We start from the raw sequence: 12,595 nt of genomic DNA on the forward strand, positions 1-12,595 counted from the left end.
CCACCTTGTAACAAGACAAGGACACATGAGGGGCACAATCCCCAAACCCCACAAGGGGCACTACTCCTCAACCTTGCAAGGGGCATTGACCCCGAACCCCATAAGCAGTACTACCTCTCAACCCCATTAGGGCCTCTACTCCTCGACCCCACAATTTTATATTATATATTTTATAATTTTGAAGTTTTTCACATATATATACGAACCCATAAACGAGGAGAACAAATTTTTGCATCATCATACCTAATAACTGTACTCATCCTAAGACTAGCAACTAAGACTATAAAGGAAATATTATTCTAATAGAATCCCAATAAAACTTGGCTTTAGAACAGCCTTAATATTATCCTCATAAAAAAGGTTCATTCTTCATTTAAATTGTAGTGTCCTTAATATAAGTCTAATATGTAATATGGTGCCATCCTTTTGAACATTTTTTGCTTTACGACTATAAGATAAGCATTTGAATGCATTTCAACAAGCTTGCTTTCCGGAGTTACACATTTATAAGACAATTGCCATTCTTGCCAGATTTCTTTGGTGGTGTTGCCAATATAAAATTGCACCCAACACTTAGACATTATAATTTCACCCTACCACACTTTCATGACCATGACTATCTTGCCAACTTTGGACATTGATTTGAATAGCTTTGCAATAGAAAAGGTACAATTAGATATTTCAAGTGGCTTATGAGTTCAAAAAGTGTGCCCAAAAGGTCTTAATATTACAAATATTAATGATTTTTGCAGAAATTAATGATCTTTGTGAGTAATCCAAATGCTTCTATTCTTAGTTACCAAGTTCCGACCCTGCTGCCTGGATCCAAGTCCAGCTCCGTGCGGGTCCAGGTTTGTGCCCAGGTTCGCTGCAGATCCAGGCAAGGTCCTTATTTTGGACTGTGGGTCCACCCGGGTTCACATCAGGAACCCACAATCCAAAATAAGGACCATGTGCACCCAGATGGACCCATGGCGAACCCGAGAGGACCCACAATGAATCAAGGAGGATCCGTGGGTTTCTCTTTTTTTTTGTATATATAATCATTTATACACACACACACACACACATATACATATATACTCATGAAACCACTGACAAATCCAAATGGGAAAAAAAAAATTGCCCAAACCCACGAACCCGAATCTGTCCCCAAACCCGAATCGGCAACTTACCTTCTATTCATTATAAATACGTGAAAAGGGATTCATTTACCAATCCATTCAAGTCTCTTGTCAAGTATGCCACCCTGAGATAGAATTGAAGACCAACCGTCCATGCTCTTGGGCTTGATCAGGGAGGATAGCCAGCCTCTAAGGTGAACTGAATGATGGAAGGGCAACCCACCTTCCATGCTCTCATACCACAAGGGCAGCCAACCTTGAGACTGCACATTGCAGACATTTCAACAAATTTCTAATTAGAATATTACGTGAATCCACATTGGAAGGCTATGGCCTTAATTAGAATTTTAATATGAATGATGTTAATGGATATTATGACGTTTACTTATGATGTAAAATGTATGTTATCATGGCTTATGATGTAATGTCAATTTCCTCTTACTAATATTGTATGCAGGACCTAGATCAGGATTTCTTGTATAAAGGGCATTTCAATTGGTAAGTTTGCATTCTTAAATGTACTATATTTATTGTTTCAATGAAATTGTAGTTTTAGGGCAAAATTTAGGTATATCCCAAAAGGTACCATTACATTTTATCCCTGGACTCCCTTGACTCTCGAGTATCTTTCAAATTCCCTAAATCAGCTTTTAATATATTTCATATATCTTTCATATTTCATTTTCTTGTCAGTAACTATGGGCATTTCCTTGTCACTGATCTTTACTGAGTTTACCCTACAGAGACACTCACATTCTCATTAGCAAATGGCTCATTATATCAATTCATATTGTATTTTCTTACATTGTGTCAACAGTTTAACAAGAAAAAGTATAGATCTGTTTCTCGTGTCCCACGCACCCAGCAGGTTCTTCACTGGTGCTTGTATAAGATGTATCATACTCAGTTAATCTTTACATGATTTTCTGTTTTTCCACATCAACCAGCATTTAATGATAATGAATTTCTTAATGGACATATAACCGCTTCACATAACCAATTGAGTATAAAGGTTTACGAATTCATATAGAAAATACAAGTACATTAACAAGCTTTTTTAGGTTAAGATTTCAAATCATCAAAAATACTTACCTTTAACATGACACTCATGCCAACCAGATCACGACTATAGTACTCATCCTCATCCAAAGTTGGTCTATCATCATCCATAACAAACATGGTGGCTCCTACTAATTCCTTTGCCTACAAAGCAGAAAAACTCAGAAAAGAAAGGCTATTGGTAACAGAACAGCATAGAATTCAGAATTCTAAATTTTAAATATGAACCCGAAAGCACAAAGAATTCAATCACGTGTTTGTATTTTCAATGCCACTGCTATCTACTATTTAAATTTAACAAGTGACACAAATTATGGTTAACATACTTCAGAACTAATTGAAGGTAAGAAATTTGTATAAAGTTTTGTGCATTGACATCTTAGAAGCATAACCTGTTACTATTTTAGCCATTCACTTGCAAGAAAAATGGCAATGTTCTTATATAAACTATGTAGGGAGCTGTTGTTTAAGGAGAATGACAACAGCTTTATGTAATCTTTAAACCTTCATCTATGTGAACAGGATTCTAGGATCCATCCAGCAGTCCACATACTAAAATTAGAGATTGTAATATGTCATGACTAGCAATTATTTGATAAGAATAAATAGAAACGATGACCTGAGTGTATATATAAAGCATAGACATACACACGGAAAGCAAAATGGACTAACTACTCATAATCCAGCAGTCCACATACTGAAATTAGAGATTCTAATAGATCATGATCAGCAATTATTCAACGAGAATAAATAGAAACAATGACCTGAGTGTATATATAAAGCAGAGTCATACACAGAGAAAGCAAATTGGACTAGCTACTGAAATCAAAATGATGTTAAAAGATCTGTGTATGAATAAATATCCTTATTATAGAAATCAATATGTATCTATGGCCCAATACATAAGAACAAGAAATAGAAGAGATGAAACAATTCATTCCCAGACTATCATAAGAAAGTGTCATGTCCCCTCTTTAGCTCCTTCTGGCAGTGATATGTGAGTTAGCCTATCAAGGAGTCTCGTAGGCTGACAAGAGTATTTAGAGGCTCAATCAGGGTTACAGTGTTCAGATTTGAAGTTTCTGACAGTGAAGGCACGATTCAAAGGAGTTCCTTAATTATAGGAGGAGACCCCTACTTTCTAGGAGGTGGAGGTATCATCCAGCATTGAGGTTATAGGAGACCATCCCCTAGTTTCAATTTCGGGAGATTCGGAGGTCTTCCTACTTTTTAGGGTTATCCCTAGATTTGAGGGATGAGACTGTTGATTATTTCTTGATATCCGGCATCAGTCACAGGTGGTGGCAAGTTCAATTTCACCTTCTGATGGTGATCTGGCTATTAGTTGGCTCTTGGGGAAATATTTAAATATATTTAAATATTTCCCTAAATTAGTAATTAAATATTTAAATAAGGTTAATTTATTAGCCACTAGGTTGAAATAAGGAGATTTTTGGCTCCAATTGGTCAGTTGTGTTGGGGTGTGATAGTCCGTTGGAAAGTGCCAGACCTCTACTATTTGATTTTCAGCTACAGGAGCTTCGGTGACACTTGATACTTTTACCATGATTGAAATAATGTTTTTTTCCTCTATGTTGGACGCCAATAATGAAAATAAACATTATAACCCAAAGTTTCCACTTAAGTCATATTAGGTCATTTTTAGGGTTCGAATGCCTAGTAGGGAGTTATAAAGAGAAGCAAAGGAAGGAAAGATTATCTTTTACATTATTCATCCATCATTTTGGGCACTTGGCTCTAGTAGAGCATTCCTCCAACTAGGATGCCAACCCTAGGTTGAGAGAGTAAACTGTTTGGGACGTAACCCTCAAGCAGCTGTGATTCAGCAAGTCTTCAGCACTATTTTCAGGCAGAAAGCAAGCAGTTTAAGCAATGGCAACCCTTCTTATCTGATCTTCAGCAGCGGCCGCCATCTCAGATCTGATTTTCAGCATTGGGCCGCCTTTTCTGCACACCTGGGAGTTGGAATAAGAACAGATCTGCTGCAGACCTGTAGCTGGCCGCCTATCCATATCTGGCGTTGACTGTAGCTAAGGTACTGGGTTGCTTTTATTTTTGTAACAGTTATTATTGGGTTTGTTTGGGTATTCCTAGCGTTCAAGTGCTATGGTTTTGGATTATTACTATGCTGTTTAAATATTGCTGTTACTAGTAGATATTGTAACACATCTATTTTGAAGAGAAAATATCAAAAATCAAACACCAAACTTCTGCACTTCTGTCTACTCTGTAAGAACACTTAAAAATTGCAGGAGAATTCTATTTATTTAAATAAAATTACAGCAGATCAGTGAATCGGTCTGCTAGGGATATTTCAGAAAGTTGGCACCACTTAGGACGATCACATTGACTAGCACTAAGGCACCAAGTCAGCCCCGACTTCATGTTAATGCTAGAAGCTAGCACTCCTTGAAAAATGTTCTGAGGAATGCTGGCTGTAGTGATTAAATTTTTGCCCTTGGAGAGAACAGGAAAGAGGCAGAGGAAGGAAAGGGTTTACTACTCTACCACCTCTACAGGCACTGTAGCTTTCCTAGCAAGGTCTGGTATTTCAAGGATGTAGCTTTAAGTTGATTTCAAATTCATATATTGACAATTCCAACCTTCCATGCCCAATATTTATAGCCTGAAGCTTTAAGTCCAATCATGTCTCCTCTTTTAAAAAATCAAGCAGAATTGGATGGTGGTCATCACAACTTTCTTTTTCGGAGGCCCTAGCTATTGCATGAAAGTTTTTCTATTAGTCCTTTTCATGAAAATGCCATTTTTTTCTTGGATTTTTCAAAAATTTAGAATTCATAGTTTTGGATGCATCACATGGTAAGCATTTTCAGAATGTATTTCAAGTTTGGCCAAAATGCATTTTTTGTTGATGAAAAAGAGTTGCAACTGGTAAGGAATCATAGAGATGATGAATTTTTAAGTGAATATCAGCCAAAATACATAATATTTATTATGATCAATCAAACATTCTGTCTACAGATTTAAACTCTCTCTAGAACATTGTCCTTTTACTATGATAGCCATTCTAGTTACACTTCCATCAAAAACCTTACCTGATCTGCAGAATTGACACCCTTGAAGCTAAGTAACCATTGCTTCTTTCCTGGGTGACTTCTTCCACTTGTAAGTTCGAACTCTTGAATTGTTACACTCCCAGAGCGTTGAGTCTTCAGCCATCTTAGTCCTGGCTGCCAAGGACATTCAATCACAATACCTCAGCCCTCAAGAAAAAGAATGAAAGAGAAAGTCTAAAATTATATATTAAAATAATAATATCGTCAACAAATAAAGATAATAGGTGAATTTGACAGAAGTATAGTTGCTACAATAGCTTATAAATACAAAAGAATCTCCAACAACTAAAATAAAGGAATCTAAAACTATATCCTAGTAGTAACACGACAAAATCAGAGGGTGATATACCCAAATAAGCAAAACATATACGAGTCAAAACATTCAAGAGTTGTAAAGCCGAGACAGAGGTTTAACAATTTCCTTGGTTGAATAGGCTGGGCTAGGAGTTGCTCACCCGAGCCACTCTGGGAGGAAGAAGCGCAGTCCTCCCTCCCCAAACATCCACAACTAATGGTCAACTAGACATGGAGATAGATTTGGCAATGCAAATCGTAAACCAAATTCTCTAGATAATCGAGGGTGAGTTTGTGAGTACAAGAAAATAGATCACTGACAAGGATACTAAAAGTGGTAGTTCTAAGCTGTGTCTTGAAGTCCACCTTTCAAACTTAGTTCAGCACTTTGGCCATCCAAGGTCCCTAAATAGTTTAGAGCTACAGATTCGTGCATCACACTATGTAATGTACGCCCACATGAAGACAATAAGAAGAAACGTAAATTGAATTCATCAGTTTCCAAAGAGCACTCAATAACCGCTAAACCAAAACGCACTAGAAGTTTGTCAAAGGGTTGTGGCAAAACACTAACAAGGAATGCTACTATGAGCAACCAGAGGTTCAAAATGCCCCACAGCAACAAGATCGCCCATAACTCCATTGGGCATAGAGCATGGACAAGATTGGTACGAATCAAATGAATTTGACGGAAGACACATCCAGATTATATAAAACAAAATTATGCAACAAAGATTGGTGCGAATCAAATGATAAAAGCTTCGCGGCTATCATTCCCAACATCTGTTCAAATCCTAGGAGACACTATATGATGTTGAAGTTGAATGTGGTAATGTATCCGGCTGGTTGAATTTAGCATCTCAAGAGAAGAGGGCACGGCCAATATCAAATACAATCTCCACGAGAATTCTTGGCAAGAGATGCCCAAATTTTAAAAAGGAGAAAACAATATATATACAAAACTTTAGAAATAATTTTCGGACCTTCTCAAACCGCTGTTCTGGAAAATCTGTGCTGGGATGGACACGAACTTCTCCATGAAGACCAAAAACATTGCATATATACCCCACTTCAACAAGCTGATTTTCATCTACAAGACTCTCTACTTGAGTAACATGCGACTCCCTCTCCAACGTTTGTATCTCTAAAAACAATACAATAATTGTATACATTCACTCATCTCTTCCAGTACAAAAAAGGTCCAAATAAAAATATAGTTATGCTTTTGCTATAGAAAACCAAATGAACTCAACAGAAGAAAGGAGGACTCCATTAACTGACCATGGTTGACCTGTACTTGGATTGCACTTTGCAAAACGTGGGGAGAGTTTCTGCATTCTGTGAAATTTGATGTATTGTAACTACTTTTTAATTGTTTGCATAGGATTGGAAATGGTTGGCAGTGACTGATTTTGGATGTTGCAATGAGCTTGTGAGATATAGGCGGGGATGTTGGAAATAAAATAGAAGTGGAGAGACAGGGAAGTGTGGTAAAAAATGGAGACTTCGCCATGCTCTGTAAATGAAATGATGTCTTGGCACAGCTGCGTTTAAATACTTATCCAAATCAGAAAAATGCAAAAATAATTCGTGGATCCCTGTTTAGACATGACGTAAGATGGAACAGGACTAAGGATGCGGCTAGCCCTCTCTTTGGAATTGAACGAAGGGTTCATATCCTTATTCAGATGTTTACAGACTCGCGAGTTTATGGGACTAAGGGCCCGTTTGGTGAGCGGAATAGGAATACGTATTTTGGAATACATATTCCAGAATACGTATTTTGGAATAAAAGGTATTCATGTTCTTCATTTGGTTCAGCCAATATTTGATGGAAATTCGCAGACCCAAAAATTTATGTTTTATAAAATAAATAAAAATGGAATAGGAATATGTATTCCAATACCACCTATTTGGATGGAATTGCAAAACCCCATTTTTGGGCCAAAATTGGAATATGTATTCCTATTTTACCTCGTATTCCAATCCTGTTTTGGTGCATCGAAACAAGGAATTCAAATTTTTTTAAATACGTATTCCTATTCCGCTCACCAAATGGGCCCTAAAGGTTTAGGCTTATATTCCTAACTATGAGTAGATAAGAATTTTGAATTTTTAAATTACTTAAATAAAAATAAATAAATAAATTATATTCTATTTGTAAAGAAAGATTATTTAATTTATTATTGTATCTGTTTGGTTTAATTACATTGGGGGTTTGTGAAATTAGATGGGAGATTTCAGTGGGAGCAAGCAAGAAGCAGGCAGGGGGTCAGGATCACAGGGAAACACAAGAAAACAATGATCTAGCAACAAGAAACTGGTGGGAGGGGGCAGGCAGCATCTGAAGGAAGGTCGGGCCCACGGGCAAAAACAAAAATACAAGACCTAGCATTTAAACGCAAGCATCATCAGGTGTGTCTGCTTTATTTACTTGTCTCCTTTCACTTAATATATTTTATGTATCAATATTGAAGAAGCAATATTACATCAAAATTGGTAGACACGCAAACTGAATCGGTTCAATATCCTAAATCTTTCCATGTTGGAAGGGCACTGGGCATAATTTTTACATTTGGATCAGTCAAACGGAGTCAAAGGGAAAGTTAGCAATGGTCTGTCATGGGTCAAACACAGGAATTTCTCAAAGGGGAGTAGGGAATAAATTGTTTATCGAAACAAACCTAATGGATGGCACCAGTTTCAACAACAATTTTCAAATGTTGGGTCCAATTCTCAATGCCCTATATCAAGATGGTTGTAATCAATTTATGAGAGAGCAAACAACCAGTCAGACAAAACCACTATCTATGGTTAACACAAATGATTTAATGGGTGCTTGGAAGGCTAACATGTTGAATTTTCTGCAAAAAAGACAAGTAATGCGAACAAAGGGTTGATATTGGTAAATGAAAAACAATACAAAAGGATTTTAAGATGCGAGAAGATTCGGAAGTTCAAGCAGTTGCATAAGAGACATCTTGTAATGATTTTGTTGCGTGTGAATGGTGTCTTAGACAATATTGGACAAATCAATGTGGAATGAACAGAGCTAGAAGAGAAAGAGGAGAGGGGGAATCAATGGCAGGCAGTAGCAAGCAAGAAATCTGAATCATTTACACACCAAGGAGAGGCAAGCGCAGGGGCAAAAGCGGTCAGCTTTCCAGAAACACAAGAAGATCAAATATATTACAGCCCAACCAGAACACCATTAACGTGGTGCCCAGGACTATATGTACAGGTGCTCATGGACTTAAAAAAGAGGCGTGTGGTTGTGGAAACAAGGAATTGGGAAGAAGAAAACAAAGTGTATGAGGCAATAGAATATACAAGTAAGATAGAGCGGGAAAACAAAGCTTTAATGGAACAGATCTCAGGCATGCAGGAGAAAATGGAGATAGGATAGCAAGAGCTAGAAACCATAAAACAAGAACTGGAGAAATGGAGATCAATTGGAAACAAGGGACAAGTCTAACGAATGGAGCTGACATAACACAAATAAAGGACATTCAAACATCCATGATGGATATGGAAGTCAAAGAGTCTCAATTAAAGGCACAAATAGAAGATGTAAGATCTTGGTCTTAGGTAGTTAGTGGAACAGTGGACAAACAAAAGGAGATTATTGAACGACAACTCAAAATTCAAATGAAAGAAGAGTAAGATAGACGAGACAAAGTGGCTAATATCATAGTCAAAGGAGTGAGAGGTTTTCAAGTAAATGAAAAAACAGACACACTAATGAGAGATTTTCTTAGAGATCAACTAAAGTGGATAGGTAGCATTCAACAAGCAAACAGAATTGGTAAATGGGTAGACAACGAGAGGGATAGGCATATATGGGTCACCTTGAAAAATATAGAAGATAAGATCAACATTCTTAGGAATAGAGGGTTGCTCCAAGGCACACATTTTTATTTGGATGAAGATCTTACCTTTTCCCAATAAGAAAATCAAAGAAGGGAGTCGGAAAAGGTGAAAACAACAAGAAGTCAAGGGAAATGGGCCTCATTGAAGAATGGGAAAGCCCAAATCAGTGAGTGTTTCTCAAGGGAGAAATAGCAATTAGGGACCCCACAAGACCACCTAAGTATTGTAAGTTGAAACTACATAGGTTATCCATGGAGAAGAGATCTGGGGGTGGGGCCCATAGCGGAAGAGAGGGATATTATCATCCTTGTAGAAACGCATGACCATGATGGTTGCAAAGTACTAGATTTTGAAGGATACCAAAAATTTCAATTTGGAATGAACGGAATGAGATAGGTAAAGGACATGGAGGGATTACAGTGATGATTCAGGAGGAGTGGTGTGGCATTGTGAAATTGGAAAAGGAGGACCCAAATAAACAGTATATTTGGCTACAAATATCAAGGAACACAATAAATTTCAGGTTAACTACATGTTACTTTGCTCCACAAAACTCTAAGTTTTACAAGAAGAGGAAACTGGACAACAAAGATCTTTATGCATCACTAAAACAAGACATCTTAAAGTTCAACAACACCAGAGACATAATGTTAGTGGGTGACTTCAATGCTAAGAAAACTAACAATCAATCCTTACAGTTGACTGATAGTGACAAAGAAGCAAACAATCCTATATGGCTAGAAGAAGACAATGATCAACTTTGGAAGAGAGCCTTCGAGGATGGCGAGGGAGGCGTCTCACATTCTAGAGTTGAATTATTGGGGTTGTGTAGCGTGTTTGATATGGTGATTTGCAATGGGTTGAAGAGTTGGCCAAAATTAGGATGTATCACGTGTAAAACATATAATGGCCAAAGTGTAGTTGACTATGTAATCTATTCACAAAATATTATAGCTAAAGTGCTTAATTTAAAATCAGTGTTTGCCCTTCAGAGTTGAACTCTGATCACATGCCTCTTTTTGTTAAGATGGACTTCGCCTCAAACAACCCACAATATAAACATGACTCTCATGCACAAAAGACAACAATCAACAAAAGCAAAGGCAATATCATTTTAAATCAAGAGAACAAAGTTATTTTCAAGACTATGTTGGAGTAGAAACTCCATGAAAGTAACAATATTTTGGTGACATTTTCAATGAGAAATGTGAACCAATTCATAGCAGCATGTTGACCTCTAGTATACATAAAGCTCTAGATGAGTGTAAAAAATCAAAAAATAAAAAGAGGGCTACTAATACTTTTTTGGCTAACCCATGGTATGATGAAGAATGTAAAGCAACAAAGAGATTTATAAAAGGGAATGAAACAAACAAAGAACTCAATAAATGGCATAATATTGATTCACCCAAAGAAAGAAGAGTATGTCATAGCTAGAAGACAAAATTTAATATCCCTTGGAAAACATGACCCCAAGAAGTTTTGGAGAGAGCTACAACAAGCAAAAAATAAATAAATAACAACATTACGGATGCTCAATGGCTTGAGTATGCTACTCAACTTTATGAGAGCCCACAAGAGGAGAACACCCCTATGTTTGTGAATGCAATGAAAGAAATCTCCATAGTTGAGGATATCAATATAGGGATAAAGACTCTAGCAAATGGTAAAGCTAGGGACATTGATGGGTTGCAAGCTGAATTTTTTTAATGGGGAGTGGAACTCTTTGCACCTCATATAAAGGATATCTTCAATCGTGTTGCTTGTGAGGGTTTCCCATCATACTGGACAACTAGTGTGGTTATCTCCCTCTTTAAGAGTGGAGATGTCAACAATCCATTAAATTACCGCACTATTATGGTTAACCCACTTTGGGCAAACTTTTTGGGAGCATGGTAGAACGTTGAATTAGCAAATGGGCATAAAAGGAAGGTAAGAGAGCAAGAGGGCAAGCTGGTTTCAGATTCAGACGCTCCATAATTGATCATCACATCACTCTTCGACACATAATAGAGGAAGTGTGGGACAAATAGGGAGAAGAAGCCTACTTATGTTTTGTAAACTTCAAGAAAGCTTTTGAAACGGTGCCTGGAGATAAGTTATGGAATATAATGAAAGATTTGGGGATTCTGGATGAGTATAGAACAACAGTGCATAGATTATATGATAGAGTTAGAGCCAAAATCAAAACTAGTGGCAAATGTCAGAATGTTTTGGGAGTGATATTAACATTAAACAAGAATGCCATTTATCTCCCACGTTGTTTGGGTTGTACATCAATAATCTAAAAGCTTGGTTGGATAAAACAGAGGGAGAGGGTGTTCACCTGGCAGGGTACGTGGTCAAGCTTCTTTGTATGATGGTGATCTTATTTTTAATATCAAAAATGGCTTAGGGGCTAAGATATCATTTAGGTGCCTTGGAGTAGTTTTGTTAGGAAGTCGAGATGCAGGTGAATATTACTAAAACCAAAGTAATGATTTTTTCTTTAAGGAGAGAAGGAAAATATATCACATTCTTGTTTGAAGGCAAACCGATGGAAATTGTGAAAGAATACAAATATCTTGGGATTGACTTCCATTATAAACTCAATTGGGAGACTTGTAGAGCGAAAGGGATTCAAGGGGTCTAGAAAGCTTCATTTTTACTCCAAAATAGATGCAGGACAATGGAACTGTGGGACTAGAAAACCAAGAAGACTCTCTTTGATTGTTGGTCACACCAGAGGTTCTTTATGGCTACGAGATGTCGGCAGGGGTGGGGGGCAACATGTCAAAATGGGGTGGAGACAAATATAGAAAATAATTAACCACAAGCAATCTCAAAGTCAAGAGTTCTATGCCTTATGAAATTCTTATGGCTAAGGCCAAGGTTTTTTTGTTAGAGGCTTTAGTGATAATCTGGTTACTTAGTTACTTAAAGAAGATTGAAAACATACAAGATCATTATTGGCTGAAAATTGTAAAAGGAGAAACTCTTAACCAAAGGAAGAAAACATGGATGAAACAAAACATTAAATGGTTTGCTAAATGGAACATTAAATTACAAGATTGCGCGAACATAAATGCAGACATAAGAAAGTTTGTCAGAGGGAAGTTTTACAATGCCATGTGGAACAATAATATGAGTAGAAAAAGGCCTATTATATTA

General features: G+C 37.1%; 1 protein-coding gene across 1 annotated transcript in view; it reads right to left on the reverse strand.

The window, feature by feature from the left end:
* LOC149553020 (16S rRNA processing protein RimM family) overlaps window positions 1-7,376 on the reverse strand; it is a 159,563-nt gene extending 152,187 nt beyond the window's left edge. The window contains exons 1-4 of the mRNA XM_089788537.1: window positions 6,857-7,376; window positions 6,559-6,719; window positions 5,261-5,395; window positions 2,217-2,327 (exon numbers count right to left, since the gene is read on the reverse strand). Of these exons, the coding sequence (XP_089644663.1) occupies window positions 2,217-2,327; window positions 5,261-5,395; window positions 6,559-6,719; window positions 6,857-7,088 (639 nt within the window). The 5' untranslated portion in view covers window positions 7,089-7,376. The remainder of the gene's footprint in view (window positions 1-2,216; window positions 2,328-5,260; window positions 5,396-6,558; window positions 6,720-6,856) is intronic.
* Between the last annotated feature and the right edge of the window lie 5,219 nt (window positions 7,377-12,595).

This window comes from Cupressus sempervirens, chromosome 6 (genome assembly GCF_028749045.1).
Source record: "Cupressus sempervirens isolate cs-2001-9-10 chromosome 6, ASM2874904v1, whole genome shotgun sequence".
Classification (NCBI taxonomy): domain Eukaryota; kingdom Viridiplantae; phylum Streptophyta; class Pinopsida; order Cupressales; family Cupressaceae; genus Cupressus; species Cupressus sempervirens.